This window comes from Aulonocara sp. 'chitande type north' Nkhata Bay, linkage group LG15 (genome assembly GCF_057382095.1).
Source record: "Aulonocara sp. 'chitande type north' Nkhata Bay isolate Kocher_YH1m ecotype deep benthic linkage group LG15, A_spYH_male_GT1.1, whole genome shotgun sequence".
Taxonomy (NCBI): Eukaryota; Metazoa; Chordata; class Actinopteri; order Cichliformes; family Cichlidae; genus Aulonocara; species Aulonocara sp. 'chitande type north' Nkhata Bay.
Genome location: NC_141358.1, coordinates 19,181,772 through 19,196,246, shown reverse-complemented (window position 1 = coordinate 19,196,246; position 14,475 = coordinate 19,181,772). Strand labels below are relative to the sequence as shown.

At 40.9% G+C, this 14,475-nt stretch overlaps 1 protein-coding gene and 2 non-coding genes across 3 annotated transcripts; 1 reads left to right on the top strand and 2 right to left on the bottom strand.

Annotated features, from left to right (window-relative positions):
• Positions 1-437: 437 nt before the first annotated feature.
• Positions 438-1,259, top strand: LOC147312933 (uncharacterized). Its single transcript, XM_086264841.1, has one exon. The coding sequence runs from the start codon at positions 438-440 to the stop codon at positions 1,131-1,133; it is 696 nt and encodes a 231-aa protein (XP_086120967.1). The 3' UTR covers positions 1,134-1,259.
• Positions 1,260-8,909: 7,650 nt separating this feature from the next.
• trnaa-agc (transfer RNA alanine (anticodon AGC)) lies at positions 8,910-8,982 on the bottom strand. The gene has a single exon. It is a non-coding gene; the product is annotated as a tRNA-Ala (tRNA).
• A 3,948-nt stretch (positions 8,983-12,930) lies between these two features.
• Positions 12,931-13,003, bottom strand: trnaa-agc (transfer RNA alanine (anticodon AGC)). The gene has a single exon. It is a non-coding gene; the product is annotated as a tRNA-Ala (tRNA).
• Between the last annotated feature and the right edge of the window lie 1,472 nt (positions 13,004-14,475).

Here is a 14,475-nt window from a genome sequence, read left to right as displayed (position 1 = left end):
TTTTTGTGTATAAATAAAGACAAGTGCAAGAACAGAGCGCGCACATCACAGGGCCCCCACTGTGGTGTGAGCGCTCTGTGACCGCCCTTGCAAGTAAAAACTGCAGCGTGTGTGTTTCTACTCTCAACTGAAGAAGTGTCTTTTAGAATAAATCTCTTGACACTATTCTTATGATTTATATGTCTGTGCTTCAGTGTGACCTTATGAAGGATGAGAGACCAAACATACTGCTATGTGCTTATTGACAAATAAAATGTAGTTTCTGACTGAAGCTGTGTGGCAGAACACAATAAGTGATTATCTTTCATTTTCATCTCCCTTTGAGTTTGATATGAATCTCTTTTTATTTATTTTGTTAATCAATAAACAAACGTTTATTGGATTTTGGGAAGTAGCTAGCCGGTCGTCACGGCAAAGCTACGAGAGCGTCTCTCAGCATGGGCCCGAAAAAAGTTCTATCAGCCGAGGAAGGAGACGATATTAAGAAGTCGCTGGAGTTTATGACAGAGGAGATTTCTACTGTCAAACTGCAGCAGAAAGCCATCCTGGACCTGGTCGAGGAAGTTAAGGCTCTCCGCATCCAGAACGCCGAGAAGGATCGGCGGCTGGCGTACCTGGAGAACAGAGTGGCGGATTTGGAGCAGTACACCCGGATGAACGATGTTATCATCACGGGGCTTCGCATCAAACCCCGGTCATACGCCCGGGCGGTCGCCACTGACAATGTAGGAGGGCCAGGAGAGGAAGATGTCAACTCCACGGAGCATCAAGTGGTTACCTTTCTACGGTCCAAAGGTGTGGAAGTGGATTATAACAACATTGAGGCTTGCCACCCTCTACCCCGAAAAAATGACAGTGACAAACCAGCCATCATTGTGAGATTTGCAAACAGAAAACAGAAAACAGCACTGTTAAAACAAGGAAGGAAACTGAAAGGATCCGATGTCTTCATGAACGAACATCTGATAAAAAGAAATGCGGACATTGCCAGGAAAGCACGTTACTTGAAGAAACAGGGAAAAATTCAAAATACATGGACCACCAACTGCAAAGTATTCATTAAACTCAATGGAACACCGGAACAAGCCAAAGTGTTGGTCATCAGAAATATGGAAGAGCTGGACAAATACTGAGGTCAACTTACTCTGGAGGTATGAATACACATGTGACGTGACACACAACACAACACATGGCACAGTCCAAAAGAACTTCATCTGCATCCGGCAACAATATCAACATAACTCATTGGAATTCTCTTTATGATAATCTGGAACTGAGAACATTTCGATACACAGACCATAATGTTCTAGACTTAGAAAAGGATATAGACCCGGAAAATAATTTCTTCTACAACATCAGCTGTAACTGCTGCTACTTCACTGATGAACAGTTTAAGCACACCATCAACACGGAAAATAAATTATCAATAATCCATTTTAATAGCAGAAGTCTGTATGCCAACTTCAACAATATAAAGGAATATCTAAATGAGTTGACAAATCCATTTGGAATTATTGCCATTTCTGAAACATGGATCAATGCGGAGAAAGGAATGGACTTTGGACTGGAGGGATATGAAGTGAATTTTGTAAATAGAAGGAACAAGAGTGGAGGGGGAGTAGCTGTGTATGTGGATAAAAACCTAAACTACAAGGTGGTAGAAAGTATGACAACTGTAATTGATAATTTACTAGAATGTATAACAATTGAAATTTATAAGGAAAAAGAAAAAAATGTAATAATTAGCTGTATATATAGAACACCTGGCTCTAGTATTCAAGTATTTAATGACTTCATAGAGGAAATATTCTCTAAAACAAATCAAAAAGTTATGTTTATCTGTGGTGATTTTAATATTGACCTGTTGAATCCAAAAAAGCATAAAATGACCGACGAATTCCTAAACACTATGTACAGTTTGAGTTTACATCCTAAAATAACCAGGCCTAGCAGAATTACACCACATTGTGCCACCTTACTTGACAATATTTTCACTAACAATATGGAAAACAACATTGTGAGCGGAATATTAATTAATGACATCAGTGATCACCTACCAGTTTTTGCAGTTTATGACACTAATTATAAGAAAAATCAGCATGAAGAACAACTGAGATACAGACGTGTAAGGACAGAAGAAACTATGACTGCATTTAAGAACGATCTATTAAATCAGGACTGGGACAAGGTGTACAAAGAAGCTGATATTGATATTGCATATGGCATATTTTTAAGAATATTCATGGAGTTGTACGATAAAAACTGTCCAACAATAAAATACAACAGAAAGCACAAATATTCAGATAGACCATGGCTCACTAAGGGTTTACAAAATGCATGTAAAAAGAAAAATACACTCTATAGGGAATACCTAAAACAAAGAACAAAAGAAGCTGAAAATAAATATAAAAAATACAAAAATAAGTTGACCAATATTATACGTGTATGTAGAAAGGAGTATTATAGTAAAATATTGAACAACAATAAACATAATATGAAAGGAATATGGGATATTTTAAACGGTATCATTAAAAATAATTCTGGACAACAAAGTTATCCACAATACTTTATCGATAATGGCAATATTATGGAAAACACTGCTGATAAGGTCAACAGCTTTAATCATTATTTTGTAAATATTGGACCAAAACTGGCAGAACAAATTCCTGAGTCACTGCCATCAGTAGAATGTAGTGAAAACCTGATTGATAGGAACCCTAACTCAATGTTCCTCACATCAGTGGAGGAAAAAGAAATAATTGACATTGTACACATGTGTAAATATAAAACATCTACTGATTGTAATGATATTGACATGAAAATCGTCAAGAAGGTCATTGAAGGAATTGTAGGACCTCTAACATATATTTGCAACTTATCATTTCAGACGGGAAAAGTGCCAAACAAAATGAAAATAGCTAAAGTTGTGCCGCTGTATAAAACCGGGGATAGACGCCACTTCACAAATTACAGGCCTGTTTCTTTACTACCACAATTCTCCAAAATCCTAGAAAACCTGTTTAATAAACGATTAGACAAATTCTTAGATAAATATAAATTACTCTCTGACAGTCAATATGGATTCAGATCAAAAAGATCAACATCTCTGGCATTAATCGAATCAATTGAGGAGATTACGAATGCTATAGATCAGAAACAGTATGCAGCTGGAGTATTTCTGGATCTCAAGAAAGCATTCGACACAATCAATCATGACATATTAATTAATAAACTGGAACGGTATGGGATTAGGGGGGTTGTACTGCAATGGGTGAAAAATTATTTAAGTGACCGGAAACAATTTGTGAAGCTGGGTGTCCATTCCTCATCATGCTTGGACATTGCTTGTGGTGTTCCACAAGGCTCTGTACTGGGTCCAAAATTATTTATTATTTATATAAATGATATTTGTAAGGCATCTGATATATTAAAATTAGTATTATTTGCAGATGACACAAATATTTTTTGTTCTGGGGGGAATCTAAAGGAGCTGCTGGATACAATTACTTCAGAAATGTGCAAAATTAAAAAATGGTTTAACAGGAACAAACTATCGCTAAATCTAAGTAAAACTAAAATTATCTTATTTGGGAATTCCCTTAGAAATGCACAAGTGCAGATTCATGTAGATGGTGTGGAAATTGAAAGAGTACTTGAACATAAGTTTCTTGGTGTGATTATAGATGATAAATTAAACTGGAAGTCTCATATAAATCATATACATAACAAAATTTCAAGAAGTGTCTCAATCTTGAGTAAAGTAAAACACATTCTGGACCACAAATCACTCCACATTCTCTATTGTTCCCTGATTGCACCGTATTTGAATTACTGTGCAGAGGTTTGGGGCAATACTTACAAATGTTCGCTATCATCAATCTTTATATTACAAAAAAGGGCCATAAGGATAATCCATAAAACTGGTTACAGAGATCATACAAATCCACTATTCTTAAAATCAAAAATTCTAAAATTCACAGATCTGGTTCATTTTCTCACAGCACAAATTATATATAAAGCAATAAATAACCTGCTTCCTGACAATATTCTAAAAATGTTTTCTAAAAGGGAACGGGGATACAATTTGAGGGGGGAATTAAATTTAAAACATCCTCGTATCCGTACAACATTAAAAAGGTATTTCTGTAGTCTATTGATACTAGATAGTGGAAAAGGGGTGGGATTAAATAAGCTTATGCTTCTTCCTGCTCCTTTTTGAACATGGACGTTATTTGGAGTTGTGGTTGCTCGTTTTCCTTTTGTTTGCTTTGTTCATTTGTCTCTTTTAATTCTATTTTTTTTTTTTTTTATATACTTTTTCAACATGTTCAAAATAAAGATTCAATCAATCAATCAATCAACGTTGACTCCAAATCCTGCTGATTTCCTGCCATCCATAAAAAAGCCATATAACAAGATGATTTTTGGTAAGAAGTTATAAAATAGCTGTTAACGAGAAGATAAAGTCCCTAGGTTTTATCACTTTGACCACATTTAATAGCCTAAATCACAAGATGATAAAAACAGTATTTCCTCATATTTCAAAACTGTCTTCACTTCTGTGCCAATACCCACAGACTCACCTTTTATTCTGAGAGTAATGTAAAGTAACATGCATATGAACTTGAGTGGCATCCCAGAGTTAATCCATAGGGTTTATATTATGTTGGCAAACTCTTTGCAGCTATCTAACATCTAACTCTTCTGGGAAGACTTTCCACAAGGACCAAATTTATCTTTCTACATATATATAACAAGGTACCGTCTGCATAACAATGGTAACATAAGCAGTTTTCTAATATAGCTGAATGCAGGCATGTATAATGTAAAAAAAAAATATCAGTTTTGACATGGCATAGAACCCTGTTGAAAATTAAACCTTTTTCATGTGGTTAGCCGTGTGCATAATGAGGAATTTTTCCAGGCTGTACCTATTTTGCACATGGAGAATTCAAAGAGTAGAGGAGCAGGAAAGAACATCTTTGTCCATGAGATGCAGAGAAGTTAGAAGACAAAAAGAGGGACATAAATGGGAAAGTTTGTTTTTGACCGTTCTTCCAGAAGAGAATTTATGAGTTCAGACACTGACGTTGGACGAGAAGGCCCGGCTTGCAGTCTCCAATCTAGTTCATCCCAAAGGAGCTCTGTGGGGTTGAGGTCAGGACTCTTTGCAGGCTAGTCAAATTCTTTAACACCAATCTCACTTACTCCATGGCTTGGCTTTGTGTACTCATGTATAGTCTTGTTGGTACAGAAAGGGCAGTGTGCCCATTGGTGATGGGTTTTAGGTTTTTTTTTTGTTGTTTCTTCTTCTATCTTCTATCTGACATAGCAATTTATACTGTATTGAAATTTTCCCAAATATAGTACTAAAACGTGGTACATTCATATGTATTATTGCTCTTTTGTTTCTCCAGGTTATGTGAGCCTGCAGGTAGGTATTAATGCCAACCACATTAACGGCTGTATTTTTACAGAAATTTGTACATGTTCTGGACACTTGGGTGAAGACAGACCCTGAGCTGTCAACTGAGCACCACCTAGTGGTGAGCTGGATGAGATGGTGGGGGAGGAAGCCACTGCTCTGAGCTGTAAGCGCAAGGTGGTTGGTGCCTGTTGTGGTGGTAAACCCCGAACCAAATGGTGGACACCAGAGGTGAGGGGAGCCACCAGGCTGAGGGAGTCCTATCAGACTTGGTTAGACTGTGGGAGTCTGGAAGCAGCTGATAGGTACCAACAGGTCAACGCAGCTCGGGCAGTGTCTGAAGCAAAAACTCAGGTGTGGGAGGAGTTCGGAGAGGCCATGGAAAAAGACTTTTGTACTGCCTAGAAAAGATTCTGGCAAACAGTCAGGCGACTCGGGAGGGGAAAGCAGTGCTCCACCTGCATTGTACATAGTGCGGGTGGAGCGCATAGCTCCAGATCAGATCATTCAGCCAAAAACATTTGAAAGGAAAAGGAAGATAAATAACAGAGATGCCCCAGTACTGTTTTAATGGAATGAGTATTCCATTCTGCTACGAAGACCTGAGCCAGACAACCCAGCAGCAGAAGATGAGCAGCCTATGAAATGCAGTCTTACGGTGGATCATGATCATGCTCTGTCCCAGAAATTTCTGGCTTTGACCATGCAGTAACCAAAAACATGAAGTTAAAATAACGAATAGAAGCATTAAAAAAATGCGAGATGTGGGAAACTCAAAATTCAATCTACTTTTGGATTACAAAGATTTGTCGGGTCCAATGATGACATTTGAGTCTACACAAGCGATTTCCTGTGTTGTTCAGTGGTGCATTTGGATAACTTAGGCAACATTTGCTACTCTAGCACAGAGTCCACAACGTTACTGGCCTTGTGGATCAGTTCAATGAGTTGCATCAACAACCCTCAGTCCTCAGCAACAGCAAGTATGTCACTGGCCACAACAGACTCATAGAAAATGCTCACCATTCTCCAACAGATATTAAAAGACCTCAGCTGCATCAGAACATGGAGATGGCTCTGACCCTTCCTTTACAATGCAGTTGTGTTTATAACCCAGTCCAGTTTACTGTCAGTGTGTAAAGTCCTCCACTTTACACTCCACTCGACTCCTTGGATTGAACATTGTGTCGCTGGTTTCCTGGTCCTCCTAAAGTCCACATTGAGCTACAGATGATTGGGGTTTCACCATTAGATGCTACCAAAGAGTCCACCACAGTCCAATACTCCATCTCATCACCCCCACTGAAGCATCCAATCATTGAATCGACTGGAAAAGTAAAAAAAACATGACACTCACAGCTGGTCCAGATAGGCGTAGACATGATTGAGCAGGTAGATGTTGGCATCTTCAACTCCGAGTCAGGCTAGTAAGCAGGGCTGGACTGGAACAAATAATCGGCATTGGCATTTAGACTAGAGACCGGCCCACCAGGTATTATAGGAAAGGCCATAAAGCCTTTGAATGAAAACAAACGCTGTTGTGACAGTGATGTACACTGTCATGTTGGTATATATGTGATCTCTATACATTTTACATCAGATAAAAACTTTGGTTGTAAGATTCAGATAATTATTTATTAAAAACTAGATATTTTAAATGAGAATAAGAAAGAAAAGTATTTCTTTGTGCCCCCCTTTCCCTGTTAATTTGCTAAATCCGCCCCTGCACAGTTACCAGCTGTCAGCTACTTAGAAAAGGATCCTGGTGTTATTTGTTTCTCAGAAACAGTTCATAACTTCTCTTCAACTCATTCATGTCACCTAAAAGGTAAACCTGTTTCTCCATCACCTGCTCAGCTCTGATGGTTCAGTAAGGACATCTCCTGGTTTCATCTTCACGTTTCCCTCTCACCACATATCCAAACCGATATCATGACCAGCAGCTTTACAGCTGTGGCTCCAGCAAACATCAGCTGATAGTAGAAATTTATATTAAATACATTCTAACAACAGCTGAGCTTAAACGTGCTGCTGTTGTTTAGCACGACATCGGCTGGTTTCTTCTTTCTGACGCAAAGTGGGCGATAAACAAACAAGAGAGAAATGCCGATCAGCTGATCATTGATCAGTTTCATGATCAAAGGAGCAACAGGAGAGGGAGGGGAGAGAATGAAAGAAGAAGAGGCAGCTGACAGCGTAAAGACGCAGAATAAATCCAGCTTTGTGTCTTTTTCCATTCTAGCTGAAGTCCGGGACAAACTGTGTTCCTTTTCAGCTCAATAAGAAACGCGTAATATTTTCTCCGAATGCGGGACGATTCCGTTTTTTACGGGACGGTTGGCAACTTTACTAACTAACCTTATGAATAAAATAAAGTTCACTATCAGTAACATCATAGCACCCACCCAGCTGTATAGAAACTCCGTCATGCTAGCTAGTACACAGTACGAGAGTTATTGTAAATGACTGTAAAAAGTCAGCATAAAGAAAATAAACTCCACCTAAACTTGTTTTATATGTGACCCAGATAGACTGCAGGTCATAACTTCTTACCTGAAGTTCAGTTCACCTGACACTCGGACATGCGGCCGCCTCGGGTCTCCCCTGCTGTCTCTATGTCCCTTCAATACCTCACAATAACTTGGTCATCCCTTCTGGCTGTTTAGTAGGTAGATTTACTTCCATAGACTCAACCCCAAAAAGATTTGTGTCTCCTACGGGATATCGATCAAAGGAATCTTTCGGTTGGTGTGTATTTTGTAGAGCTATACATTTTAACATATGGTATGATTCCTTTTTCAGAGTTGCTACAAAAGTGATACAATTTAAATTCTCCCAGGGATCGATACCCGCATCCTCCAAGTGGGATTGTAACGACACAGAAACATTTAACTTTGCATAGTTTTATCATCCAGCTCTGCTGAAGAGAAGCAGGCATAAACGTAGTAACACTTTCTAAACAGCAACTACTTTTAAATACTGCATTGACTGGATTGTCTGTACATTGTCTTCATGATAACTGAACCATTAACTAAGATGATGCTTCAAAATAACTGCCCTGAAGATACTCACGTTAATTTCAAGATGGGTGCAGAGTAGCTGAACTTCTAAAAACTTGACCCTCACAATGCTTGCAGGCCGGAAGTGGAAAGTTCAGCAGGTGATGTACTAACACTGTGCTAATTTCTGAAGAGACACAGGCAGTTAAAAAGAAAAACAAAAGAAGCAGGCAGTAAATCTAGTTTAGGGTAAGTCTTTGTTTAATAGTGACCATTTCACTCCTCCATTGTTTTATGGTGATAAATGTCAATATAGGGAGTACAAGCACAGTGCTGAGTCTAAACAAATTGCATGTGGACCTTGAACTGGGATAGCATTTCCTTCCAGTGTAACCTTACTTACCAGGGGTAACGGAACACAGTTGAACATTTCTTTATTGTGGAATGGAAATGTTCTTGTGTTGATGCTTAAAGCTACGGCCTTTTGGAGGATGCGGGCATCGATCCCGCTACCTCTCGCATGCTAAGCGAGCGCTCTACCATTTGAGCTAATCCCCCTGTGTCTTGTACTGTAGCAAGATCACAATGCAATGACGTGTGCCACTGAAACAATGTCAAGACGCATTTGTTATTATTTGTCAGACTATATCAATCGCCCATTGGTGATGGCTAAAGATTACGTTGCTTTTTTCTGTGAAGGATACATTCCTGAGTGTCGTGACAGACTAATGAAAGCCCAGTAACAGTAAGGTCTGGTAGGGGTAGCTAGTCACAGGGAATTAAGAGATTTGTTCACTCGGCAAATTAAATGTTTTCAGGATGAGGTTTAAAGTGAAACACCCATTTGGAGGATGCGGGCGTCGATCCCACTACCTCTCGCATGCGAAGCAAGCGCTCTACCATTTGAGCTAATCCCCCACTGGGTGCAGCTTAAACATGTCCCATGATCTGTGGTGTTTCAGAGCTGCACATATGCAGTCCTGAGTACAGACACACCAGGGCTTTGCTTATGAACCTAGAACTGGGATTGCTCCTCTTTCCAAAAGTAGTTTCATGACATTTAGGTTCTAGTAGGGGTACCTGGTCACATGAACTTTTCAAATATTGTAAAGGACATTGATTTGTGCAGTAAATCTAGTGTGGGATATCCTTAATCATCCAGGAAAGTAAATCTCCAAAGGTTGATTCTGTTCATCTGGATGTAGTGTTTTGTGGGAGAAATGTTTCGTCACTCATCCAAGTGACTTCTTCAGTCTCAGCTGACTGCAGGTTTCCCCAAATCTTATAAACAGTACATTTGCATAATGACTGAAACCAGCCCACTGAAGGAACAATGGGCTGGGAGGTCAGTTCCTTAATCATAATTATGCAAATTCTCATGACCATTGATCAACAACCACTGATCAAAGCCCACTGATCAACGTCCATGAGTACCATTCACAGAGAGTTGGGGAATGGCTACAATCACAGCATTGTAAGATGGCGAAAGATGTACCCTTAGGCCCCTTCCTCGATTCAGAGATGGTCTTTCCCTTTTCACGTAAATGGCCTCCTTGACTCATCATGTAGGATACATCCTAGTGTAGGATAAGTCTTTGTTTAATAGTGACTGTTTCACTCCTCCATTGTTTGGGACTAATCCCCCACGGATGCGGGTGTTTGATCACATGAATGCTACTCTCGTCTTAAAACGCCAAAGGAAACAACTGACTGTGGCGTACTGAAAGGAGGAACTATCCCAGTATAATTTCCATAAGGAAAGCCCACGTGTGTCCGTTCTCAGCTTTGCGCATCTGCAGCTCTACAACGCCACAGCATGTGTGATCAGTTAAAGGTCACTAAAGTAGACTTGTATTAGAGTACTGCACCTCTAGTTATTAAGTTAAGCATGTAAACAGGGTGACCCAAGGTCTCACAGTGATCACTAATCCATTTGAGCAAATCCCCCTCTGATTGCAAGTTACACATGTCACTGCTGAAGAAGAAGTTGCCATCTTTCTGATATTATTTTAGGATGATCAGGGATGTTTTTCAGTTTTTGTGAGACGTTAAAGGGAGAGGACCTGTTAGAAAGTCTTTTCAGAGTGATTGGATCAATCTTTTCAATCTGCAAAATCAAACTTTTCTGATTTGTTGTTTAGAGATTCTAATTCCCCACTTTTAGAAGCTCAGACTCCTCCTAACCAAGGTGTAACTCTTTTCATTTAGTCTTTATTGTGGCCCATAACACAGTAGGTACCAACAGCATTTAAGGGCTAATGCAAATTGACATCAATGGAAGTGGAAAGTTCAGCAGGTGATGTACTAACACTGTGCTAATTTCTGAAGAGACACAGGCAGTTAAAAAGAAAAACAAAAGAAGCAGGCAGTAAATCTAGTTTAGGGTAAGTCTTTGTTTAATAGTGACCATTTCACTCCTCCATTGTTTTATGGTGATAAATGTCAATATAGGGAGTACAAGCACAGTGCTGAGTCTAAACAAATTGCATGTGGACCTTGAACTGGGATAGCATTTCCTTCAGTTTTCAGTTTTATTTGTCATATGCAAGTTAGCACAGGGTCAACATTGCAATGAAATGTGTTTGACGAGCAGCAGTCACTCAGCAGCATGATACAGTAGAAGAAAATAAAATAAAGTAAAATAAAATAATAAAAAAAAAAGAATAGGAAAATAGTAAGGAGCAAAATATTAGAGAGACATGGTAAAAGAGAAAAGATGACTAAATATATATGTATCTATAAATATATGTACACTAGTGATTAAATAAGAAAATCTTGAAAAGAAATATGACGGGAGGAATGAGCAGCAGAAAATTACAGTATTGCACTTTTAAATATAAATATCAATAACAATAAAGTGGAGTGACCAGTGCAGATTAACAGAGTACTTGTGAAGCTGCAGGGTAGCTTCTGAGTGCTGTGTTGTGTGTGTTTAAGTGTTGTGGTTGAGGTGTCGTATGGCTTGGTGGTAAAAACTGTTTTTAAGTCTTGTAGTCCGAGCAGACAGGCTCCTGTAACGTCTGCCAGATGGTAACAAGGAGAACAGCTGATGTGCTGGGTGGCTGTGGTCCTTGATGATGCTGTGTGCTTTACGGAGGCATCGCTGGAGATAAATGTCCTGAATGGCAGGAAGCCTCATGCCAGTGATGTGCTCTGCTGCCTTCACCACCCTCTGTAGTGATTTACGGCTGCTGGTAGAGCAGCTTCCGTACCAAACTGTAATGCAGCTCGTCAGCAAGCTCTCGATCGCACACCCAACATTTGAGGCGATGTTGGGTCCAGGAGAAGTACTCGGTGATGTTGACTCCAAGGAACTTGAAGCTGCTGACCCTTTCGAACTTGACACCGTTGATGTGGATGGGCTGGTGTTCTCTGACTGGTCGTTTTCGGTAGTCCACTATCATTTCTCTAGTTTTGCTGATGTTGAGAGTCAGGTTATTTTCCAGACACCACTCGTGCAGTGTCATCACCTCCTCTCTATAGGCCGTCTCGTCGTTGTCTGTGATGAGGCCTATGATGGTTGTGTCATCCGCAAACTTGATGATGATGTTGGACTCGTGTTTAGCAACACAGTCGTGTGTGAACAGGGAATATAGGAGGGGGCTAAGCACACAACCCTGTGGCGTACCTGTGTTTAGGATGAGTGGTGAGGAGGTGTGCTTACCAACTCTCACCACTTGGGGCTTGTTTGTGAGGAAGTTTAGAATCCATCTGCAGGTTGGTGTTTCCAGCCCAAGGTTGACGAGCTTCGTGGCAAGTTTTGAGGGGATGATGGTGTTAAATGCCGAGCTGTAGTCGATGAAGAGCATCCTTGCATATGTATTCCCTTTTTCCAGGTGAGTGAGGGTGGTGTGCGTTGCCAGGGCGATGGCATCCTCTGTGGCTCTGTTTGTCCGATAGGCAAACTGAAGAGGGTCCAGTGTTTCAGGGAGGGAGGAGCAGATGTGACCTTTGACCAGTCGCTCTAGGCACTTCATGATGACGGATGTCAGTGCAACAGGACGGTAGTCATTCAGACAGGAGACCACTGATTTTTTGGGAACGGGAATGATGGTGGATGCTTTGAGGGACGTGGGGACCACTGACTGCCTCAGGGAGAGGTTGAAGATGTTGGTGAACACCTCTGCCAGCTCGTCTGCACACACTCTGAGTAGCCGGCCTGGGATGCCGTCCGGTCCTGGAGCTTTGTGAGGATTGACCTTTTTAAAGATCCATCTCACAGCTTCTGTTTTGAGAGTTAAAGTTGCAGCCTCACTGTCCTCCTGAGGGTAGAGGATCTGCTCTCTGTTGTCTGCGTCAAAGTTGTTAAGCTCGTCTGCAAGAGATGCAGTGGGCTGACTGTGTTGTCTTTCTTGTAGTCAGTGATGCAGCACAGTCCATTCCACAGTCGCCTGGTGTCAACCTTCCAGTGTAACCTTACTTAACCAGGGGTAACGGAACACAGTTGAACATTTGTTTATTGTGGAAAGGAAATGTTTTTGTGTTGATGATAAAGCTACGGCCTTTTGGAGGATGCGGGCATCGATCCCGCTACCTCTCGCATGCTAAGCGAGCGCTCTACCATTTGAGCTAATCCCCCTGTGTCTCATACTGTAGCACGATCACAATGCAATGACGTGTGCCACTCAAACAATATCAAGACACATTTGTTATTATTTGTCAGACTATATCAATCGCCCATTGGTGATGGCTAAAGATTACGTTGCTTTTTTCTGTGAAGGATACATTCCTGAGTGTTGTGACAGACTAATGAAAGCCCAGTAACAGTAAGGTCTGGTAGGGGTAGCTAGTCACAGGGATTTAAGAGATAGTAAAGAGCCAGGCAGTTAAAAAGAAAAACAAAAGAAGCAGGCAGTAAATCTAGTTTAGGATTAGTCTTTGTTTAATTGTGACTGGTTCACTCCTCCATTGTTTTAATAAATATCAAACTAGAGAGTCCATCCGTATAGTGCTGAGTCTAGACACATAGGGGACCTTGAACTGGGATTGCTCCTCCACACACGCACAGCTTCAGACACCAAGTGTCTTTTAGAATAGAATAGAATAGCCTTTATTGTCATTGTACAGAGTACAACGAAATTGGAGTGCCACTCCCTTGGTGCAAGTTTCAATAATAAATATAAATGTAAAATATAAAAAGTACAAAAAAACAATCGTAAGTACTCAAACAATAGTAAGTACAATATATACAGCATAGCAGCATTAATATAATGACAGTATGAATAGCAGCATAATATAATGACAGTGACGGTATGGAATAGGTTCAATTGTTTTTGTGCTTATTTACTACGGTGATAGCTCTGGGAAAGAAGCTATCCCTGAATCTGTTTGTCCTGGTTTTATGTGACCTGTACTGTCGGCCTGACCGTAATAGTTCAAACAGTTGGTTGCTGGGGTGAGAGTAGTCATTGATGATATTGCCAGCTCTGCTGAGGTACCGAGAGTTTGCAGTGACCTCCAGGCTGGGCAGAGAGCAGCCAGTGATCTTCTGGGCTGTGTTGATGACCCTCTGCAGTACTTTCCTGTCCGCAGCTGAGCACCCTGCATACCATGTTGTTATGCCGTACGTTAGGATGCTCTCTATGGTGGCTCTGTAAAATGTCACCAGCAGCCTCTCCTCCAGGTTGTTCCTCCTGAGCACTCTCAGAAAGTGGAGACGCTGCTGGGCCTTTTTTACCACCGCCGTGGTATTTGCGGTCCAGGAGAGGTCATCAGAGATCTGCACGCCCAGAAACCTCATGGAGTGTACCCTCTCCACACAGCTCCCGTGAATGTAAAGTGGGGCCGGGTCTGCTCTGCCCTTCCTGAAGTCCAAGATAAGTTCTTTAGTTTTCGTGGTGTTCAGTTGGAGGTTGTTAACTGAACACCACTCAGTCAGTCTGTTGACCTCATCTCTGTAGTCCGACTCATCCCCCCTTGAGATGAGTCCAACCACTGTGGTGTCATCCGCGAACTTTATGATGGTGTTTGAGAGATGGGTAGGGGAGCAGTCGGATGTGTAGAGCGTAAACAGGAGGGGACTCAAAACACATCCTTGTGGAGACCCGGTGC

What these genes read in the sequence shown, in the direction of transcription:
- LOC147312933 (XM_086264841.1), top strand. Translation starts at nt 438, where the DNA reads ATGGGCCCGAAAAAAGTTCTATCAGCCGAGGAAGGAGACGATATTAAG.